At 39.7% G+C, this 25158-nt stretch overlaps 1 protein-coding gene across 1 annotated transcript in view; it reads right to left on the reverse strand.

Moving 5' to 3' along the window:
* CHD7 (chromodomain helicase DNA binding protein 7) overlaps nt 1–24466 on the reverse strand; it is a 147213-nt gene extending 122747 nt beyond the window's left edge. The window contains exon 1 of the mRNA XM_049781939.1: nt 22716–24466. Within this exon, the coding sequence (XP_049637896.1) occupies nt 22716–24380 (1665 nt within the window). The 5' untranslated portion in view covers nt 24381–24466. The remainder of the gene's footprint in view (nt 1–22715) is intronic.
* Between the last annotated feature and the right edge of the window lie 692 nt (nt 24467–25158).

The raw sequence follows: 25158 nt of genomic DNA on the forward strand, positions 1-25158 counted from the left end.
TTCATGGCCAAAAATACTAACTACACAATGACAACTCTTACATCACACTTCATGGAGACTATGCTCTTAAATTTTCATATCAAGTAGAGATCTACAATCTCTAATTGGGGAGGTCAGCCTTTCCTTATTAACTTCACTAAATCAGACCTGAGTTTTCTGCCCCAGTTGGCTTGCTCCAATATCCCTGATCTTCCAACTACTCGAGTGAAAACATGTGGGGTTGGTTTTAATCCTTGCAAACTCCATTTCTGAATCTATTCGCAAATCGTGTTAGCACTGTCTTGAAAGATGTTACCATTTTCTAATATCACAATGTTCATTTAAGGCACCATTTTATCTTGCCTGATCAATTGTCTCCCTCCCTGAACTATCACACTCAACATATAATCTATTCCTGATATTAGAAATGTAGAGTGAGCTTGCTACAATACACGTATTCAAGACCTCAACAGCTCCTCTTCTCATCCACAGTAAAATTGATTTCTCACTATAACTCAACCATATCCCATTTGACTTGACCATGAGTTACTCCTCTAACCAAAGCTCCTGCCATCCTCCCCGCAATACCTATCAGAAACATAGTGGCCTCTTTGCTGCCCCTCAAATATTCTGCTTACCTGTGCAAGAGCACTTGGCACAGGCCACATTCACTTCACCCAGATGTCTGCACAAATTGTTCCCTTTATTCACGTAGTCTGCTGTCACTTCCCAAGGAGACGTTCCTAAAAGATTATTCTTGTATAACTTTTATGATTGTGGTCTGGCCCTCAATCATGGGGTTGGAAATATTAGAAGGACACTCAGAATTGTAAAAATCTCCCCAGGTGATTCACTAAAATATAGGGAAGTTTGAGAGAATCCGTTAGACAGAACTGAGTGGCCTCCAGAGTCTCTACTATATTTAAATTGATCTTATTAAGTCCTTTCCAAAGAACTTAATCAACTCTGGACATAAGTACACTCCTTATTTCTAAAGTTGGGAACTCCTGTGAAGTCATCTTTAATCCACCTAGAATTTACTGTTTTAGCTGTGTGCTGAAACTCCACCTGGTGCTGACTCTACCAGGATTTACCTACCATACCACATGTTAAGATATGTATTTCCAGGCCCGGAGAGATAGCACGGCAGTGTTTGCCTTGCAAGCAGCCAATCCAGGACCTAAGGTGGTTGGTTCGAATCCCAGCATCCCGTATGGTCCCCTGTGCCTGCCAGGAGCTATTTCTGAGCAGACAGCCAGGAGTAAACCCTGAGCATCACCGGATGTGGCCCAAAAACCAAAAAAAAAAAAAAAAAAGATATGTATTTCCCACTCATTTGTTAGTGACAACTAAGCTCCTTTGAGGAGAGAAAAAAGTATCATTGATCTTTACAGTCTTAGCATTTATCAGATCACTAGCCATATCTGATGAATAAATAAATGAATGAACCAATGGCCCCACCTGGATAAAAAAAAAATCCTCCTCCTCAACCACCCTACTACTTCACATTCATGTTCACATTCGTCTAATAACTACATGATTTTCTTTACCACCATAGTACAGACATAAGTAACAGGGATCACTAAAGAAACAATAAAAAAGGGAATGTTCTAGTTCAGGGCTCTTCTTTCTATGTAATAGAATTTTCCCCCAAATAACAAGTCCCAGCTAAGAGTGACTTGTTTAGGGATCAGAGAGGTGAAGGAGCATGTCTTGCATGTGGCTTACACTAGTTGAATCTCTGAGCACAGAACAAGAATAAGCCCTGGAGAATTGTCACGTGTGGCCCCAAAATTGGGGGAGGGGGATAACAAATAAAAATATGCTGATCTGTTTGCTGTAAATTCACTCAGCAAAAGGCAGTGGGGGGTGTGGGGGAGAAGCCAACAGCATGCAGTCACAAGTCCCTCAATGGCAAGAATCCATTCATCTGTTCCCTCATGTTGCAGGGCAGAAGACATGACACTGGTTCTGTTTTACCCTCCCATTCCCAAACACATGTGAGTGCTTATTAAAAAATTATTCTTTTTTATCAATAAATTCTTTAATTGAATCACCATGAGATACAGTTATAAAGCTGTTCATGATTTTCAGTCAAAGTCCATCAATGTCCCTTCACCGGTGCACATTTCCTGCCACCAGAAAATGTCTCCAGTTTCCCTTTCCCCGCATCCTTTTCCACTTCCCTACCTCCCTCAATGGCAGATAATTTTCTTCTCTCCTTTTTTAATAAATAAAGCCAGATTTTTGGGGGGAGAGACAATACAACGTATAGGCATTTGCTCTGCATGTGACTGATCCCCCAACACCACATATGGTCTCTACAAGCACCCTAAGACTGTCAGGAGTGAGCCCTGAGCATTGCCAGGTGTGGCCCAAAATTTAAAAAAAAATTTTTTTTTCAGTTATATAAAGAAATGTTATTTGGAATTTCCCCTATATCAGTTATCCAAATAGTAAAGGGCAGACCCTTGAAGGTCTCTGGGGTTCTCTTAAGACATTTGCAAAATCAAAGACTTTTCATAATATATTAACACATTTTTCCCCTACTGTGTTGACATCTGCCCTGATTTAGGAGTGTGGGGGCACACAACTGACAATTGAGGAATACTAGTGATCCTTATTTCCCTGTGACCAAAAACTCACTTAGGGAGAAGAAACTAAAACAGCTGATGTAAGAATGTCCTCTTACAAATAATTTAAAAATGGTTTTGATTATTCTTGACCCAGAGGCACACATGTCTTTATGCTTCAGTGTAAAGGAAAGGGTACCAACAGGAAAAGCACTCCCATGACTGCCGTATACTGAACTGACTGCATTGTGGGCCACATATCTTATTCACAGGAATGACTCAAAGACAAACCGTGGTTATTCAGATTTGGGCATGTACCATAATTTTTGTACAATGAACAGAATATGATCAACTCAAAAAAAGAGATTAAACTATTCATTTCTAATGCTAAACCATGAGCTTTCAAGCAAAATTCAGAATTTTAAAAATCTCTAACTACACTAAGCTTAATAACTTTCTTGTCTTAAAGACTTCTATTACAATGGCTGTGATAGTCACAAATGCAATTTGGAAGTTGGTATTTGGGCTACACCCAGCAGTGCACAGGGGTTATTCCTGGCCTGTGTTCAGTAATTACTTCTGGTGGACTCAGGACCATATGGGATGACAGGGATCAAACCTGGGTTGGCCACATGCAGGGGAAGCTCCTAACCCTCAGTACTATTTATCAATCCAGCCCCAACAAATACTAGAATATGACAACTTTAGAAGACCAGAATAATACAACAGACAAGTATTTTCTAAATGATCCATGTATAAGACCACAAAATCATGTAACTGTAAGAAAAGTTAATCAAATAGCTGAAGGTTACCACCTAACCTTTAAGAAAATAATACTTGGTAAGTTTTAGTGAAATAGTAAAAGAACTTCCATAATTGTAAAAATAATATTAAAATATTTCTCTTTTATTTCAACTATATATAAAGAGATTATCTTCCTATTCTTCAGTCAAAACATATTACAACATACTGCATTCAGCAGCAGATAAGGGATCCAGTTGTCTTCTATTATAAGCCAGACATTAAACTTTAGAAAAAATATAAAATGTCATTCTTCTCTGTATTTTTTAAAATAATATTTTTTCAAAATGTTGCTTATATTACTGTAATAAATTATTTTTAATGAGTGAATAGTTTGTATCTTTCCAAATGATAATTCTGATGTTTTAAATTTAGATTCATGGGAAAAATCTCAAAAACTGAAGTTATTTGGGGCTAATGACACTTTTAAGTTATTTTGGGGGCTGGAGAGATAATACAGGAAGTGAGGCACTTGCCTTGCACAAAGCCAACCTAGGTTCGATCCCTAGCACCCCATATGGTCCCCCAAGCCTGCCAGGAGTGATCCTAGAGTTCAAAGCCAGGAGGAAGCAAGCCCTGCGCAATGCTGGGTGTAGTCCAAAAGAAATTATTTTAAACACAACATAGCCATCTGCAGATATTTGTATAACGTATTGGGTAATTTGGATACATGCTTGCTTCCTCTCTAATCAGACAACAAGTATTCTTTCTCATTCTCATATCTTGGTTTACTTTCTAGAATAATACAAGAATTTAAATATTGAAAGAAAATAGTTCAAAATACGTTCTGTCAGAACTTATACTGTCATACTGTATTCTAAAGGTCACTGATTCAGTACTTTGTCCACACAGCAAATCCATTTGGTTAGTAATCTGGCTCTAGTGTTTGCAACTTCATCTTAGCAGATGTGCTTGCACGCTACAGTACTAAACAATCTATAAAAAAAAAATTACTGAAGATCTTGTACACAGGTACAGTGGAACATAAAATCTCTCAAGTTTTTGCAGAGCAAACTTATCTCTGGTCACAGATATAAGTAATCAGCTCTTTTCAGTCTTTCATAGACCCGAGTCCCTAGTTCTCCACAATAAAGAACAGGAGTCCAAGCCAGTTGCTGAGACATCTTTGTTGGAATGACATTTGGATGACTTGGTTTGCTGAAGATCCTAAAAATCAGTATTAGAGTCACAACCGACCATCAAGTGATCTTTAAGTAAGGATAAATGAAACCCTAGAGAACTCTAAAGAGTTTCTCAATGACAGGAGTTTTTGGAATCATATCTGGATTCTGTATTTTCCTACTGGGCGTATAAGACGACCCCCTAATTTTGCAGTTAAAACAGGTTTAGGCCTATATTCGCTGTATCAGACAGAATGTTCCTGTGTTGCAACTGTATGTACCACAGTGAGCCAATCACAACAAGCAAAGGTTCAAAGGTTATACTGTCATAGACTTCCTCTCTGACTCTGGCCAATCTGAGCAGGCTTTTTACAGTGTAGATTCGGGCCCAGAACATTGTCTAATTTGCATGCATAAAAAGCCTGCTTGGATTGGCTGAGTTAGAGAGGCTTCGGAGCAGCCTTGCAGTGATTGGTCCCTTATCATAGGCACCTTTTCTGGCAATTCCCTGGTGGCATCGGTTAATCTCCCCCACTACATGAACCAAACAACACCCCGTCCTTGGACCCTAGCACTGAACCACCAACACGGTTAGCTGGATTTTGCCAGAAGTGGCCCCCAGATCTCCTGAGTACTGTTTGGGAGCCCCCAAGAAAGGGATTTGGAAGCTCTGCGGCCTGGTTTTTGTTGTTATTGCTTCGTTTAGCAGCATATTGAAACATTTTTCGGGATATACTCGGTGTATAAGACGACCCCCGATTTTTGGTTGACTTTTTTTGTTTCAAAAGTCGTCTTATACGCCGGAAAATACGGTATTAAAATTCTTCAAATTGATTGCCTCTGCTGCTTTTATTTTCCCACCTTCCTTTCCACAATCACCTCTTTTTACCAAAAGCATCCCAATTACTTCTATAGTGCATTGTTCTAGGGTACCAACAAACCAGAGGCTTTTTATTGGCAGCAAAGAGCCCTTTAAAAATATAAAAATAAAAGAGTGGGTGCTGACAGGGGACAAAGTGACAACCAAGAAAATATATTTTAAAACAGTTTTTCCCAATAATTTTTCTAGGAACAGAAAGTTTGAACTACTACTGCTCTATTATCTATGACTTTAGAACTGTGCTGCCCAATAAGGCGATCACTAGTCAAATATGGCCAATTTAGTTTAAATGAATGAAAATAAATTTTAGCTGTTCAGCCTCATAAGTTTTGCACAAATTTCACATGTTTCATATCTATGAGTAGCTATAATTTGCCATAATGAGTAGGACAGAGAACAAGACCATCATCCCAAGACAACTCACTGGACAGAGCTATTCTCAAATACCAATCAACTATTTAAAAAAGACCTGTATTTCTTCCTGGGCAAAACTTCAGATCTACCTATAAACCACCTTTAACCACCTTTGGTTTTATCTGTCATGCCAACAGAAGATGAGAGACATTCCATCCAGGTGACAAGGCATTCTGGGAACCCAATTTTCAAAATAGAACTTCACAACCTTCTCATCTGGTTTCGAAAGATCAAGGTTCAACTTCTACCCATACTCTACAAAATTAGTAAGGTAGATTTCTGCTTCTATTTAGTGTCACGTAGCAAAATCATAACCAAATTAAAACAATGGTTGATTAGCATCTAATAAATGCTGATAATATAAATATAAATAAATTTATATTTCCAATGGAAACAACGTATCGAATCATCTTCCATTTACCCACAACCTCATGAACAGACAAATCTGAGAGAAACTGTCTCAGATATGCAGTCCACCCACTCTAGGTCTTTGAAGGCTGTTTATTTATCAAGCAGGAACCTTGGAATGAGAAACCTGAACGGGAAGCCAGAGCAATGGATGGCCTTCACATGCAGTCTTCAGTGTTAACCCTCCCGTGGGATCACTCATGGGTAAGAAAGAAATAATCAGGTGGAAAAACAAATAATATTTCTGTATATCACACATATCCCCCAGAAAACCAAACCACCATTTCTACTATATTTTTTATAAAATGACTCATCAAGAAGTAATAGTAATTGTAAGGCAAGTCAATACCTCCTACATATCAAATATAGCATCAAAATTTTTGTAGGGTTTAATGCTAGGGGAGAAAATATTTTTTAAAACGAAGTATTTTCATCCTCTGATAATGAGAATTACACATCTTGTCATGATTCCCTCTGCACACTCACCAGGAAGCTCGGGATATAATTTGATACTCACTCTCAGCCAGCAAAGCCATAATTACCGTATTTCCTTACTCTTCCATTGCAGTGCAGGACCAATTTCCTGTTTCTAACTCACTCACTCACACACACACACACACACACACACACACACACACACACACACACACACACACAATGTCTCAATTCCTTTTAGAAAAAATATCACTGAGGATAATAACAAACTAGTTTTTCATAGTCTTCCCACTTACATTCTGTCACAAATAAAAAACAATATTTCTCAATCATTTTCAACTCCTTACAAAACTAAATCAACCTGAAATCATATTTTTTTTTTCGGTTTTTGGGCTACACCTGGCAATGCTCAGGGGTTACTCCTGGCTCAGAAATAGCTCCTGGCAGGCACGGGGGACCAGATGGGACACCGGGATTCGAACCAACCACCTTTGGTCCTGGATCGGCTGCTTGCAAGGCAAACGCCGCTGTGCTAGCTCTCCGGGCCCCTAAAATCCTATTTAAAAAAAAAAAAAAAAAAGTAATGCTTCTCTACTTGTCTTCAAAAATCATATATACAGATAAATATACTTAGCCTGGAAATATGAAAATGAGACCAATAAGCACAATAAAGCTGTCAGTCATAAGTCCTTCAAAAATAAATAAAAATAAATAAAAATAAATAAAAAATAATAAAAAATAAATAAAATAAAATAAATAAATAAAAATAAATAAAAATAAATAAAAAAATTTTTAACAACAGGTGGGCAGGCCTTGTACACTGATGACCAAGGTTCCATTCCACATTTGGTCCCCAAACCCAGCCAGAAGTGAACCCTAAGCACAGAGCCAGGGGTAAGTTCCTGAGCACCATTGGTTGTATGGCTCAAAAATAAAACAACAACCACCAAAAAAGACTGACTTTTTTGTATATCAAGAAGACAATATTGAATTTATCATCAAATTATAAGAACTCTTGTTTTAAAGGATAAATGTATAAATGTATACTGTACAAATGTAATAGTTTTTTTAACATACAAAATCAAATAATGGTAAATATTTTTACATAAGTATTTGTACTGAAGGGAGGGAATGAAATAATAATTGTCTGAAATATCACTTATACTTTAAAACAAGACACTCTGTTCACATCACTTAAAATAGTATGCTGTGTTTAGCAACAATTGGCTGGTACACAGAAAGATGTATTCCAAAAATAACAAAGTGAATTGTGTCAGCTACCATGTATGGATCACTATATTCTATCTCTAGCTAGCAGGGCAAAAGATACAGCATGCCCCTGGTTTTAAGGCCATCTGGTAAGAGGTGAGAAAGAATAAAAGTAGAAACACAAAGCTTACACCATGGAAAAAACACTTTTCTAGTTCTAGCGTGCTCTTTTATCTCATTTTCTACTAATGTAACATTCTGTCTTGTTGTATGAGTTGTGCAATATGGAAGTAACTACTTGAGTTAAAATCCACCATCATCAAATAAAATTGAAAGTCTGCCGGTCTCACCTCACTTCAGGTGTTCAAGATCACATGTGTTACTCGGCTACCATACTAGACAGAGCACATAGAGAACATTCTGTCACAAAAGAGGTCACAGACAAGTACTAGGTCATGTGATTTCTACAAATGTATTATTGATGCAATGATACCAATGAACATGGGCAAACATTCCTTTTGAAACAACCACTTTGAAAAGAGGAGTTTCGGGCTGATTTTAGCACACAATTAGAAATACTTAGTATGTGATAAGCTGCAAAAAAATTTACTCCAGAATTAGAGAACCATACTAAATGAATAGGAATCACATTTTCCAGAAAATATTCTAAAATTTGGCTACTGGTAAAATTGCAACAACCGTTTTTCTTACCATTTATTTCAGTTTCTTTTTTTTTTTTTTTGGTTTTTGGTTTTTGGGCCACACCCGGCGGTGCTCAGGGGTTACTCCTGGCTGTCTGCTCAGAAATAGCTCCTGGCAGGCACGGGGGACCATATGGGACACCGGGATTCGAACCAACCACCTTTGGTCCTGGATCGGCTGCTTGCAAGGCAAACGCCGCTGTGCTATCTCTCCAGGCCCATTTATTTCACTTTCAAACATATGAAGCCACTTTTTTTTTTTTTTTTTTTTTTTGGTTTATGGGCCACACCTGGTGGTGTTCAGAGGTTACTCCTGTCTCTGTGCTCAGAATTCGCTCCTGGCAGGCTTGGAGGACCATATGGGCTGCCAAAAATTGAACCAGGGTTCATCCCAGATCAGCAGAGTGCAAGGCAAATGCCCTACCACTGAGCTATCACTCGGGACCCATGAAGTAACATTGAAATGGAAAAAAAAAATCATGCAAAAGAAATTTTAAGATCTTAAGTAGTATACCACTGTAAAACAACCAATACCAAAACTGCCCTCAATATTCTCCACAGGAATACATTTACTAAACAAAGCTGGAGTAACAGCAGAAGCCATATGAGTACATCATAAACTACAGGAAGGTGCTGATACAAACATCGGGGGCGAGGTGAATCTCTCAATTTGTGGTTAACAGCTGTAAGTTTAAATTTATGTTCAACGAAGACACTATATTTAGGTGTGTATGTAGTTCAGTGTGTTAACCTCTTGGATACTGGAAGACTAGTGAAACTCCTTCACAGTACAAAACAGGATGCCAACTCATCTTTGCCACTTAAAGTTTCTAAAGACTTCATTACATTACAGTTTCAACTTGGCAGGAAACGTAACACTGAGACAGAAGTTGGTGCTGATATATATAGTATTCCTTTCCCGAGATACAACTAAGAAAACAGAGGAATATGAAAAAAATTTAGTTTCTCCAATAAATATCATGAATTTTCATAACTAATTGGATAAGCTGATTTTGTTTTGTTCTGGGGCCACATCCAGTGATGGCCAGGGCTCACTCATGACTCAACTCTTAGGAGTCACTCTTGATGGTGCTCTAAGGATTGTATGAGATGCCAGGGATCAAACTCAGGTGGGCAACATGTAAGGTCCTACCTGCTATACCACCTAACTCTGGATAAACTAACTTGAAGGCATTAATATTTATTTAGTGCTTTGTTTTACAAACGAAAGTTTTTCTCCTTTAGGGAAAAGGAATAGAAAGAATTGGGAAAATTCTAAGAGCTCATTTTATCAACCGCATTAAACAATAGTTAAAATAAAATATTTAACATTCATTGGAGACTTACCACACACTGGGCTGAAAACTTCTCAGTCATTATCTCATTCTGTTCTCATAATAATCCTATGCAGCTGGTACAATTATTATCTGCAGGAAACTAGGTTTGAGGAAGTTAAGTATGTCTTCATTTTTTTTTTGAGCATTCTTTTTAAGCAAAAAAAGTTCAGAGAGCTGAATTCAAATGCAACCGTCATGCCTCCAAGGTTCACGCCATGTAACTGTCTCCCCAACAGCCTCACTGTCAACTTTGGGAAGCAAGCCCTGTTTTGTCACCCAGTGGGGAGACTAGTAGATACAGCAAAAACATTTAAAATGATGAGGGAAAGGATAAATGAAAAAGTAAACTGACACCTCTTCCTATTACTTCTTGAAATTAAATTTCTATTTAGCATGAATTATCATTCTAGTATCTTTTGACTGAGGTCCTACAGAATAGGGTAACTTACTAAAACTGATCTTATGATGTGGACACATTTATGATGAATGAATGAATCACATTCTCACATATGAATGAGATTAGCAGTTTCTTAACTGTCGAGTTTCCTTTCCCCTTTTACCAATGAAAACCCCTGTTAGAGACCTTACATTTAAATAAAGGTGTTTACAATACAAAAGATGCCTTCTGCCCACCTATATTCATTGCAGTGTTATTTATAATAGCCAAAATCTGGAAACAAGCCAGATTCCTGGCAACAGATGAGTGGCTAAAGAAATTGTGGTCTGTATACATAATGGAATACTATGCACCTGTCAGAAATAAAAAAGAAGTAATGAAATTCTCCTACACATGGATGGACATGGAAACTATTATGCTGAGTGAAATAAGTCAGAGGGAGAGAAATAGACACAGAATAGTCTCACTCATCTGTGGGATTTAAGAAAAATAAAAGACAGTATGGTAATAATACCCAGAGACAATAGAGATGAGGGGCTGGAAGAAGCAGCCCACAGTATAAAGCTTATCACAAAGGGTGGTGAGTTCAGTTAGAGAAATACATACACTGACAACTATGGCAATGGTAGTGAGTGAGAGAAACAGAATGCCTGCCTCGAATACAGGCAGAGGATGGGGGAGGAGAAAAATGGGGGTCATTGGTAGTGGGAAGGTTGTACTGGTGAAAGGTGGGTAGTATTCTTTTCTTATATCTGAAACCAACTACAAACATGTTTGTAATCATGATACTTAAATAAAAATATTGTAAAAATGAATAACTCTTTACAATAAATAAACTAATAATAATAATAAATATTGGTATTTAACTTCCTTGAGAAAACTAAAGATTTGATCTTGTTTTGGTGGTTTTGTTTGTGGGACACACTCAGCTATGTTGGGATTTACTCTGCCTGTGTGCTGGGGTCCCTTAACCCTCATGGTATCTCCTGACCCTGAAGCTGTGTGACCGCAAAGGTGGGCACAAAGGTTTTAAACCTTGTTTAAAATCAAACTCTATGTTATTTCTTTCTTTGAAATAAGTCATCTTCCATTGTTTCAAAGTAAGAGGGACATGTGGCTAAATGACAGTCTGGTGTAGAGTGTGGTGCTGGAATGTTTTATGCATAAAACCTGGCATTAACAGTATTATAAACCATGGTGCCTAGAATCAAAAATAAATTTTAAAAGTTAATTAATTTTCTAAAAGACACTCACAAATAAAACAAAGACAATAGGCACAGGACCTGCTTTGCATCTGACCAGAGCAAAAGGTGCTTATGCTTCATTAACCTCTTCATTATTCAAGTAATTGGGAAATAGCAAATAGTTGGGGAAACAGTCTCTAAGAAAGAAATACTAATTAACTCTGTACAAACTTTCCCCAAAGAATGCTTCCTTTAATTACTCCCTGTAATCCAAGGTGCTCCACCATGTGTTTCTATGGCTCTGCTCTATGTGATGGCAATATTAGACATGGGGTTAGCTGAATAAGTCAATCTAAAGCAACATCAGTGCATCTTTCTTGATTCCCCCCCCCCTTTTGCATTCAGCCTATGATTATTTATAGATCACCTATAAACTTACAACTCTAACTACACTACTAAGATGGAAAACTAGCATCAAAATGCCAATATTAAGGTCGATCCCCCATTATTGCACTGTGCTTTCTGAAAGACTCTTCTGTTGTGTTTGGTCATCTCTTAATGCTGACATCCAAGGTGTTTTTAACAAGAGGAAAAAAATAACTCTAAATAGCTCCCGTGGGTTTTTTTTTTCTTTTAATAAAAAGAATGCTGAGTTCATATGAACCTATCAAGAAGTATGCCCTAAATAGCAAGCTTTAATTTTAAGTATTCTCATATTCCATAAGTACTTGGAGACTATAAACAATCCACTCTTTAACAGGCATATTCCAAAATATAACATCAAAGAAAAAGAGTTCAGAAAAGCGATATAAGAAAAAGGACAAACTATGAAGGATGACAATTCACTGGCAGGAAAATCAAATGAAAATCTCCTAAAGTGAGCAAGAGGCAAGAAGGTCACAGCTGAACAGAAGGTAGGGGTGACAATCTGCCACAAAAACCAACCCTGCCAGCCATGGAGAAATGGAAGAGCAGAAAGTTAGAACCTCACTTAAGAAACTTGGAGCAAAGTTTCCAACATCACTCCTAGCACCACTTCACTAGTCTCTAAATCTTTTCACCATGGTAAAACAAACAACCCTTGAGATCACACAACTCAAAGCAACTGCCTTTACGACCACAAAGCATCGATGCCAAGACGGTTCCTGAAATCCATGATTTAGATTTATAATTTAACAAAACGCAGAAGACGGTAAAGGATAATGTGCCAGATATGCTGTACAGCAGACCAGAAAAACAATACTCCTCAAGATGAGGCATCAAGGTGGCATATGCCCTCCAAATAACTGAGGGAGGAGTGTGAATTGATATTTCATATAAGAAATAAGGAGGCTTCGAGTCTAACAGGGTTTATCACACTCACCATCACATCCAAACTGGGAAAAAAGCAAAAAGAGTATGAGTACCTCTGGAACTAGGCTGACATTTTCCTTTTAAAAATGGGTCAATTTATTGGTGCTTTCGCCAACTCTATGTAAAAAATCAGTGGTAGTGGTCTTACCGCCTCCAGTCACAAACCCTACTCCCTAAAATGTTCTCCTGTTTTGAAGTAAAATAAAAAAACTAAAACTAAAACAAGGGAGTAGGCTAGAGAGGTAGCACAGCAGGTTAAGGTGCTTGCCTTGCATGCCACCAAATGGGTTCTATCCCTGGTACTCCAGGGTTCATCGAGTACACTAAGAATGAAGCCCTGAGCACAGCTAGATGTGACCCAAAAACCAAATAAATTAATCCTTTGAGAAAGAATAAGGAAAAAAAGGACAAAGAAAGAAAAAGAGAGAAAAAAAAAAGAAAAAAGAAACCCTCATTTGTAACACCTCATTTACATTTGTAACACCATGGCCTAAAGTTTGGTGAGGCCAAAAGCACAAATTACAGCTAACTTCCTTCCCCAATAAAGAAACTAACAAAGCAAGAAGGTGAGCCATCTCTTCAATTTTCTATAAATGGAAAACAGCAACTATGAAGAATGTGGTATTAGCAGAATATTCAGATGAAATGATTAGGCTAAATTCTCTAAGTTAGGTCTAGTGACTTTCTCTACTTGTTCCCTGCAACCCACTTCCCCTTCTGCTTCCCCCACTGCTTGGTCCTCCAGGCAGTACCAAGTCTGACTTGCTAAAAGATATATCTGATAAAAGTGTATTAAAAGAACACTGGCAGAGAAGACCAGGAAAATGGCTCAAAGGGCTACAGCCACACTTTGCCTCATAGAGGCTTGAGTTTGATCTCCAGCACCACATGGGCCTCAAACACCAATCTACAGCTAGTAACCTCTGAGCACTGCCCCCAAACAAAACAAAACAAAAAAAGCAGAAAAGAAAAAAGTGAGAGGTAATATGTATAATGATAGTAAGTAATTGGTAAAAATACAAGCACAACTATTTCTCCCTCAATCCTCATTGTTGGAGAAACAGTTTATAAAGAAAAGGGTGTTTCAACAGTCAACAAGATTGGGAGACAGTGGGGAAAACTTAGCTACCAAGTAACTAATAAAACTGCTCCAAATCTACCTGTAAGTAAGACAGAGAAAATAGTTTTAACCCAACTTTCAGAAACTCACTTTTACCACCCCAGCAAAGACAAACTTTTTTGAAATTCATAAAATTCATAAAATTTCGTTTTAATAATCTATCTTCATAAATTGATTATAATGCATGGGCGCATGCACACACACACACACACACACACACACACACACACACACACCTCTCCATACAATGTATATCCCTAATGACTAAAAATGTGTTACTACATTTTCGAATAGCAGCGAGACTGCTAGTACCCATCATGGATGTCAACTGGTATAATTTGGCCTACACAGTTTTGAAGGTATTGATATATGCATGCAAGTATTTTCACTCGAACTTAAAAAAGAATTTGAAGGCATTGCTGTGAGAGGTGTCTGGCACTGTCCTGTCCATCCACATGGGACCACTAAGCATCTGAAATGCAGCTGGACGGAACTGAGATGGGCTTCATAAGTGAAATATAAATTAAAGGCGTGGATTCTGGGGTGCCTCACCTATAAGAGACCTGCATTTAATCCCCAGCACCACAGAAACAAATAAATATACATTAGAAGGTAACACTAATATATATAATATCTCACTCATAATTTACATAAAGATGACATGCTAAAACAATACTTTGGAGAAACTGGTTTAATTAAATTACTAAAATTACTTTCAAAGATTTCTTCCCACTTTCATTAAAGGCAGCTACTAAAGAGACTAGAGTGGTAGCACAACAGGTAGGGCATTTGCCTTGCATGCAGCCAACCTGGATTTGATCCCCAGTATCCCATATGGTCCCCATGCCTGGCAGGTGTGATTTTTGAGTGCAAGCCAGGAGTAATACCAGAATGCCACTGGGTGAGGTCTTAAACTCACCAAAAATGCTACTAGAAAATTTTTTTTGTTATTTGTTTTTGGGCCACACCTGGTGGTGCTCAGGGGTTACTCCTGGCTGTCTACTCAGAAATAGCTCCTGCAGGCACGGGAGACCATATGGGACACCGGGATTTGAACCAATCACCTTAGGTCCAGGATCGGCTGCTTGCAAGGCAAACACCGCTGTGCTAGCTCTCCGGGCCTGCTACTAGAAAAAAATTTTAATATAATTTTTATTTTGATCATAGTGGCTTATATATTGTTGACAATAATATTATAGGTACATATTTACATAAAATCAGGGGGTTTCCATCACCAATTTGTCCTCCCTATACCTCCGTGTTCGTCCTACCTCCCATAACCTCCTCCCTCACCCCAGGGGCTGCTAGAATATGTGGTCCCCTCTGTACCTAGCTTACTACTTAGTAGTCTTCCGCTACTAGAAAATTTTAAGTAGTAGATGTAGTGTGCATTTAGTACCCCACTATATTTCAATAAGACAGATTGATCTAGAAAATAGATAAAGATAAACAACGAAAATTAAAACTAAGAAAATTAAACTTAAATAACTAAATTCTTTTTTTTTGTTTTGTTTTTGTTTTTTGGTTTTGGTTTTGGTTTTTGGGCCACACCTGGTGGTGCTCAAGGGTTACTCCTGGCTGTCTGCTCAGAAATAGCTCCTGGCAGGCATGGGGGACCATGATACACCGGGATTCGAACCAACCACCTTTGGTCCTGGATCAGCTGCTTGCAAGGCAAACGCCACTGTGCTATCTCTCCGGGCCCAAATAACTAAATTCTTGACTTATCTCAGTAAAGACATTTATTTCTTCATCATTTTCCACCACATCATCAATCTGTCCTTAATACAGTTGACACAGGAGTTGGAGAGATACAGATGTACAGAGGAACAGAGGATAGTCTTTGCTTTGCATGAGACCAAAAGAGTTCAAATCTAGTACCAATATGGTTCCCCTGAGGACCACCAAGACTAATCCTGGAATGCAAAGAGAGTAGAAAGCCCTGAGCATCAGATGTGGCCCCCAAAACAAAAACAAATTAAATATATTTGTTTTGACAGGTAACAGGCACTCAGTATTTCTTTAGTTGGAAGAAGGCAGCCAAGATACAAGACTTTAATGCAGAATCTGAAAGTTAACATTCTATGGCTTTTTGAGACCCTTATCAGATATTAAGACAGGCTGTAAAAGTAAACTTAAAACCTAATTTCTTGTTACCTACTCTTTTTGATAGGTAACAAAAATAAAACAATTTTTTCCCAAATAAAATGCCATCAAGAGGCAAGGCTTCCTACTTTATATGGTTCACTCACCCTTTTACTGGTATAAGGTGAAAGGATGGTGGAACAGAATATTTTCCTTTGCTGTAAGTCTATAGAAATGTTTCCCATGTTAAAACACTGAAACTCTGATCTATGGGATAGCCTAGCTTGGCTATGGGTCACATTTAATGAGAGGCACTTATTAAGTTGCAATGCATACAGGTGAAGGAGGAGGAGATATCAGTCATCATAAAAGACCATCCAAATACTAGGAGATGCCTATGCCTATTGACTGACCACTGTAGCTGCAAGCAGCCACAGGAGGGGTTTATGACTTTCACCAAAGGTGACATGAAGAAATATCCAGCAGTCATCAGCACATGGGAAAGAAGAGTGTCCCCTAAAAATTTACTAAACTCAAAGATGAAGGGGGAGGGACCTGTTACTGGTGCTCCAACCAAGAGGAGCTTACAACAGCTCCTCAACTCCACATAGGAAAAGGACAGTTTTCTCTGAGATCATGTTTTCTCCATCCCCACCAAAATGTAATCATCAAAAATAGTATTTCTAAATAATCTGCTTTCTGTTTAAAAAATAAAAAACAAGCAGGTAAAATGAATGAAACCCAGGGGCCACGTGGTCTCAGGAGCATTAATTGGGAAAAAAAAAAAAAAGGTCAGACCTCAATACCCAAGCCAAAGTCAATGACAATAGAATCAAGAGAATTACACCATAACAAAAGCCAAACAAAATAGACCTGTTAACACTGGTAGACCAGGAGGCTAAAGCTAGAGGTATTGGAGGCACGCTGGGAACTCTGAAGGAAAAAGGTCAACACTGGTGGTGGGAATAGCCCTAATTCACGGTCACTATATGCATAAAATACAACTCTAAAAGACTTGTAATTCACAATGGTCTCAATAAAAAATCAAATTAAAAAATAAAAACAAGCAGGAGTGATAATACAGTGTGTAGGACACTTGCCTTGGATGCAGCCAACCTAAATTCAATCTACACTACCATATACAGACCCATGTTCCACCAGGAGTGAATCCTGAGCACAGAGACTTGGGTAAGTCCTGAGCACTGCTGAAAATTGCACAACCCCTTCCTTTCTTCCCAATGAAAGCATTTCCCTAGAGATCATAATGTGCCCAAATGAGGTTTGATATAAAAGTCACCTTTTCCATAAAATTTATTTAGCAGTTGCCAACTATTCTGCTCAAGTCTAGAACCCTGGATTAAGCGGGTAAACTGAGAAAATTTCAGTAGAATATTGACTCTACTTAAAACTAACTGGGAAAAAGTTTTCCCAGAAAGGTAATTTGTATGACAGTCAAAAGACCTGAACAGAGAACTGGATAAACTGTGATGATTCTCCTAGGTTGTCTATATTTTAACCTTCTGGGAACAAAATGGGACACTGAGGAATTATCATCTATCACCTTAATCTTAAAATGCTGTTAACAGAGTTTTCTAATTTTGATCTCCTTTACCATTGTTCTATTTCAGAACTATAAATGGGACACTACTGCATCTAAAATAAACTTAATCTGAAGGTGAAATGATTGTACTCTGGGTTAGACACCTGCCTTGCGATGTGGCCTACCTGAGGGACCACTAGGTATGGTATAAACCACCTCCAACTATATATAGATACACACACATACACACAGAACACAGTCTAGATTCTTAAGGGAAAAAAATCCCAGCAGAACTTGCCCATATGAGAACACAATCCATGTGTTCAGATACCTGACTGAGAGCAGTAGAATGTTATTTAGAAACTTGCAGACCTCCTGTAACCTGGAAGACAATCCCCTTTGCCTGTCTGTCTTAGCAAGTTTTTCAAGTGAGCAGAATGCCTTTCTGTGCTTTTCTCCTGGGAGGTTCTCACTTGCGTGCACAATGCACTGATCAATGCTGCCGTCTCTCCTCATTTCCTGTGCCTGGGGTGCAGCGCATCCTGTAGTGCCACATCCCTACTCCAAACAGGAACAGAGAGCCTCAATGTAAACTTCTCACCAGGGGATCTCCCTGGGTCCTTCAACTTCTTTATCCCAGGCCCCAACCCCCACAACCTAAAATAATGAGGGTTTTTTCTCTTTGCACTAGATATTTACTAAAGCCTTTTAAAACTCCTTTCCCTCCCTCTTCCTTCATTCTCAATGGGAACCGACCAGGTCCCTGAATAGCAAAGACATCACTTCTCCCCTCACAATACTGGACCAGACCACAGTGTGACACCCCGAATTGGGATTAGAGGCTACTGGCCAAGCGTATGCAATGCTTTTCTTTGTGATGTGCTTTCCACTGCAAATCTCTGTCCATCCCACCTCCCTAACCTCTCCCTCACTTCCACTAATATCCTCTTATCTGTTCCAATTCTCAGGATGGAATTTGTTTTTCCTGAAACTAAGCAAAAGATGTCAAAAAAAAAAAAAAAAACTCTGACAATGCTCAAAACTCATGCTGAAATAGGTGCCTGAAATGATTTTGTAAACTTTCTAACAGGGAATTTTTAATATCTCCAATGATAAATGTCTCATTTTTTAGTTCCCAACATGTGTGTACATCGTATACCAAGTAAACAAAAGAAATGGCATTTTCAGTATCACTGTGTCTGTGAACTGGAAGGTGCATCAATTCAACTGTGATGTTATAAATAATATAATCAAGGCCTGAGGTTAAGTAACCTGTCGAAGGTGACTGGGTCAGTAATCAGTTGGTGTCACTCTACACATCTGGCAGATGCCTACAAATCCTGGGCTCTTTTCTTCATTCCAGCAGCTAGGATAGTGGGCCAAGGAAATGCTAAGACTGTGAGGTCAGAACTATTTTCGGGACACTGAGGTCCTGCCTTTCTTTTCATTCATTCTAGATGTATAGTAGACTTTTCTAAATGCTCGTGACTTGCTTGCAAACTGCAAGTGGGAGCAGATGTAAGTGAGAATCAAACACTTGAGAAATAATAAAACAATGCCACTTAATTTCTTTTTCTCTTTCAGAAAACAGCTACTTTCCTTTTTAAGTCTTATTTATCTCCACTCATAATGGCTTATTATTTTTAATTAACAAATGCTTCAAATAATACTTGGTTCAAATTTCTAACACAGTAAATATATTAACATATATTATCTACATAAACAAAGGACCGTTGGAATCCTTAATTTTCAATGGTATAACAGGATTTGAGAAGAAAAAAGTGCAGAAATCACTATTATAATCAACTATTGAAAAGAAACAGGCTATATTTTTTCACTGAAAATTCTTAACAAATCAACAGTGTAACGCTTCCATTTAAAAATATATCTATACCCCAAAACTAACATTTGATATGACCTTGTGACTTCACCCTTCCAACATTTCCCTTTATTGACTATAATTGTGAACTGCAAACAAAGTTTAGTAGCTTTAAAGTGAAATACTATTGTATAAATTTTCTAGACTAGAATGTGAGGGATTGAGAGAGAAGACTTTAGTATTATATGATAGCATTAAGAATTGCCCAGACTATTCTCACCACTCCCAGAACTCCTGACTACAGGGAAGGGGTTAATATTTGCACAAATCAAATTTAGTGCCATAGTATCTAACATCAGTGTCATAGTAACTATCAAAATAATGCTTCAAAACAAAATTTACTTATAAATTTACACAAAGCAGTGGCAATTCTAAAACAAGGTTTGCATTTCAAGAGATCAGAACCTAAAGTCTAAAAAAAGAACATATAAATGAACTGTATGGAATAGACATAACCCTAGGCAGTTGGTAGATATTAATCTCATCATCTTTTGTGATGTGCAATATTATTCTGGTATTATTAATGCAGAATCAGAAGTTTAGAGAGATTAGGCAAATTGCCTAAACTCACCAACCTAATAAGTGAAATTAAAACACTTCTCTGATTTTATAAACTCTATGACTTTCCAATACTTTATTCCTTCATCATACTATTTCAAAACTAAGTGTTTTAAACACTTAAAAAGATACAAAATCAAGCAGTAATAATAAGAAAGAAAATACCGTGGGCAAATATTATAAAATTCTAAGCAGTTGTATTCATAATGAAGTACTGCAAACTGCTTGTTTACGCTCCTTACATGAGTCCAAACTTTGGGAAGTGGGGAGTTTGAGTAACATGAAGCCCTAGTACCAACTAGGGCTTCTAGTCTTCTAGTCTCTAGCCAGGAAACAGCAGAAATCTCTAAAAGCCCCCCCACACACACATACACACAGGGTTTTGGGACCACAATGCAATACGCATTATGGCTTCTTGTGATATCTACAGAACTGAGGAACTAGAGGAGACCAGCAATTCTCATCTAGTGATCCAATGATAATCACAGGATGTCTCCTTCGGGCTCTCCCTGCCCTCCAGAGACTAGAAAGGAGATAGAAGGACAAGGACTAGTCTGAAAAAGAACCAATGGTCTGAGAAGATGCCTTGTTTCATATGCAACTTTTCAGAAATTAAGACTAACTCTTATAGACTCCTGCCATTTCTGCTACATCCATTTCTATCCTGGAAGCCACCGAGGTCAACTATTCTCAGAGATAGCATTTTAGGTCAAATATGGAAAGCTGCATTTTGCCTTGAAGTTAATATAAAGAAAACAAATTAGCACAGTTTGATCTGCTGTCATCATTTGTCCTGGTCTTTCCTGAGGTCTGAGCTCAGCTGTTTCTTGTTATAACACCTTTATCACATACTCTTCTAGAAGATCCTGAAACCACAAGTTCCAAAGGTCTTTCTCCTGGGCTACAGATTAAGAGTCTTGGAGAATCTAAGCAGAAGTCAGAGAACTGAAACCCAGGTGACTGACTGACTCCTCTGCTGGCCAGTTGGGCAGGCGTGGGAGCAAGGTATGGTTTCAGGTACTCTTGCATGCTGAATTGCTGACATTCACTTTCTTCAAACCCTTAAGCACTATGTGTCCTGAGGTCCCCAGGAGGTGTTCCTGGCTTCACTTTCCCCAGTTCAACCAATGCTTAAGCTTCTAGATCTACTCTAAATGCCTCTCCACCAGATACAACCTTTGTTTTCTGATCAAGTGCAGAAAACACTTTACATCTCATTTACCTTTACATCTCTCCAACTTCTGTTAATATACTCCTTTACCTAATCCAAATTATTCTAAGAGGCCTGAGTTAAAGGCTCACAATTTATCTCTGTTCCCACGCCTCAATATCTTACCACTGGTTCCCCATTTAAGTCCAAATTCCATTCAACAAAATACAATACTTTCACTGTCTGGCTCTGCCCTGCTTGTGCCTATTTAACAATCCATCCCCATTCTGAAATGTCCTCACTAGTTTCCTGATTCTCACCTATAGGTATCTCCCCTTAGGACACCTGTAACAGAATTATGGATGTTCTTTGACTCTGCTTTGCATTTCCACATATTGGAAATCTGTGAAATTTATGGGTTCATTAAAAATGAGAATTCTGTGTTACAGCTCTAAAATCAGTCACTGGACTATCCAAATTCAAAACCACAGTCGAAGTGGAAAATCAATATTTATTTCCAATAGCATTCAGAATGATCTATGCATATAAGTATTAACCTGTACACATAAAAATTACTTGTCCAGACCTAGGGTTTACATTCACTTATAGTAGAAAGATCTTGGTGAATATTGGGACTTAACACTTACACCTGTCCAATAATAAATTCTATAGGATCTCAAGTCCCAGATTACTAAAAGGAAGGCTTTATTTGAGTCAAAAGTAAAGGGATAGACATGAAATTATCTCTCTCATAGATGGGACTTAAGGCAAGGTAGTAACAAATGCCAAAGGCAACAGAACTGGAGTTGGTCCACAAAACTAAGCTTGGGGCTAAAAGGGATTGTTTGAACCTTGGAAAAGAGATCTAGGTACTCTGGTAGCAGGTATGGGCTTGGAATGTGTTTATGTGAAACTATCATTAACGTATTATAAATCACAATAACTCAATAACAATTAAATAAAAGTTTTCTGCTCTAGTGTTGGGTGTCCAACACTAAGTCCCTTAGAAAACAAATATTCTCTATAGGTTGTTTGTTGTGATTAAATAGTGTTTTACGTTCACACAGACATCATGCAACAGTTGGCAATATAAATATCACAGAAGAATACACTATGCAGCTTTCCCAAGGAAAAATATTATAACTTGTTAAAAAGAGGTGGGAAAGGCTGCCACAGCACATAAAACTTTGCTAGAAATCAGGTTCCAAGGTTTGTTTTTGTTTTTGTTTTTTTAAACGGAGAGTAAAACAGAAAGAAAAGATAAAAGAAAGAGTTTGCGGGAACAGTTTGTTTTAAGCCTGATGTTCACCTTCCTGCTGGCTGCAGGATGCCTCCCCTTAATTTCTATGAGTTCTTAGCACACAACATGCTTCCCAGGATCGAAAGATGCGAGCCTTCTAGAATCTGTGTATAAATGCCTACATCACTAAATGATACGCCACAAAAAATTATTAATAAAGGAAAGAGTTCTAGGGGCAACTTATAGATAAAGATTCAATTTGCAATGGAACAACTTTTTCTGAGTCAAGAGAAAATTCCAACTAAGTTCACCACGTCTCATTTTAGGCTGCAAGGCAGCCAGTTCTCTTACCTGAGGCACAGGCACTTTCTGCGGGGTGTTCTGGGGTGATGGGTGGAGCTGTGCCCAAGGCTGGTGATGCGGGTGTGGGGGTGAAGACTGGTGGTGCAGGCCCGGGTGGGGCTGCATCGGAGGGCAGGTTGGCAACTGCTGAAAAGATGGCTGCTGACCAGGATGCTGCTGGCCAGGGAGCAGTCGGTCCTGAAGGGCCTGTGGGTCTGCCAGGCCCACACCGGGACAACCATTTGGTCTCATGTGGCCAGCCAACTCCCTGGGCGCCGAGGACATGCCCATAAATGGACGCGACTGCTGCAGGTTTCGGGGGCCCAGATTCCTCTGTCCGATTCCCATGGCACCGGGGGGCTGGTGAGATGGCTGAGGGTGGGGCATATTTGGATAACTGCCAACTTCCAGTGGTATCCCAGCACTGCCAGGCCTGACTTGCGGAGGAGGAGTGCCTGCTGGATTGCTCATTGCTTTCATGGGTGACATGGGAGGTGGCGAGGCGTAAGTTCCCTGAGGCTGTGAAGGATGCATAGTTTGCGTGTTCATTTGGTTCAGTGAGCCACTGGGGTGCATGGGCTGCTGGTGCATGAGTCCCTGACCACTGCTTGATGGGAAGCCTACAGCATTGGGGTACCTTGGTACGGACGGATTCATGGGGGTATTGTTTGTAAGGCCTAGATTCTGATTCATCCCTGTATTGTTAACTAATCCCTGATTTAGGTTACTGTAAGGATAGCGAGAATACTGCCCTGAGTTGTTTAGAGTAGGTGAGGGGACGGTCTGACTCCGAGAGCTAAAGGTGAGGGTTTGCGGCCGGACTGCCCCTGGTGGAGGAGGATTAGGGGAGAATCTGGGACTGTGGGCGACGGATTCTCCGTGGAGAGCAGTAGGGGGGTGGTGGTGGAACTGCTGCACCGAATGACGCAGGGAAGGGGCCAGACTGGAACCCTGCGGGGGCCCGTGGGACAAGTGGCCGGGTCCTGAGGTGGCGATGAAAGGGTTTCCCTGATTGAGGCCCTCTTGGCCTTGGGAAAACTGGCTCATCCTCGGCTGTGGCTGGCCATGCTGCTGCATGGAGAAGTCCCCGCGTGCCATGTAGCTGCCCATCTGCTGCAGGTGCTGCGGGTGGCCCTGGGCGGGGGGTCCTGATGGCGAAGGCTGGGGCTGCTGGGGGGGCGGCGGCTGCTGCTGGTAAGGGGCTCGTATCTGGTCCGGCACCTGCACAGCCCGGGGACCCCACATGGAGCCGCTGTCCACGAACGACTGCCCGTGCCTCTCACCCTGCATGCCCGGGTAGACGCCCATCTGACCGCCACCCCCGCTGCCACCATGAGGGACTTGAGGGACAGGGGGGTTGTGATACTGTGAGTGAGGAGACGCCAGGCCATTCCCGGGGGCATTGCTCATCATCCTGTTCGGCTGCTCCATGAGATGCATCTTCTGTTCGTACTGATTATAGTGATCAAAGTGGGTCAGCTTGCTTTGATTCTGGGTGGGAGACGGGTGGTGCAGGGAGGGCTGCAAGGAAGCAAAGCCTTGGTCTATCGGCATCTGCTGACCCATGGGATTCACGGGATTTTCGGGGTACCCACATTCTCCCAGGCCTTCGAGGCCTTCGCTGAAAAGATTCCCATCCTCGCCAAAAAGACTCATCATCCCCGGATCTGCCATCTTCTTGCGACACCGGCTCCCTCCAAACTACAGCTTGGGAGCTTGTCTGTGCTTCACTTCACTGAGGTGTTTGTCCTCAAAGCCTATAATCCCGAACTAATCTTCTTCTTCATGTCATTCCATATTTCTTTAATGCGCTTGGACCCTGCAGTGTCAGGCCAAGTCTGGATATGGGTTCCTAGAAGGGAGTGGGGAGGCGGAAAGAAAAGGGGAGAAAACAAAGAATTAGGAACAAATGATAGAAATGGCCAGTATTTTCAGCATTTGAATTTGGTTTCTATCAACAATACTAATCGAGCCCCCATGCTGGGCAGTATTTTATAAATCTAGTTCACTTTAAGAGAAACTCATTAGCTTCTACCAGAAGCATTATTATGATCGGTTACTTAGAAAGCAAGCAAAACACTAACCTTAACCTTAAATTAATCCATTCACTCCACTTCCTAGCATTCCATTCTTGGATGGAACAGAACAAAAGAACACAACATGAAGCAGCAGCAGCTGCCACAGCAGGCAAGCAGATGTATGAATATAGCCAAGCAGCCCATCTGCTGAACTAAAGCCCTGGAAGTGCTCTGGTTACCAACAGCCAGCCCTTAACCTTATTCCCCTGAGCTGTGTAATCAGATGAGCAGCCACAGCACTGGGGGCTGTGAAAAGCTCAACTTAGTTAAACTGACTAGAGGATTAGACAATGACCAAAATAAGTCATTTCTTATAAATTAGTCATTGGTTATAAATTTTTTTTAAAAAGTTGTATGCACGGCCCACATACAAC

Source organism: Suncus etruscus, chromosome 10 (assembly GCF_024139225.1).
Source record: "Suncus etruscus isolate mSunEtr1 chromosome 10, mSunEtr1.pri.cur, whole genome shotgun sequence".
NCBI classification, from domain to species: domain Eukaryota; kingdom Metazoa; phylum Chordata; class Mammalia; order Eulipotyphla; family Soricidae; genus Suncus; species Suncus etruscus.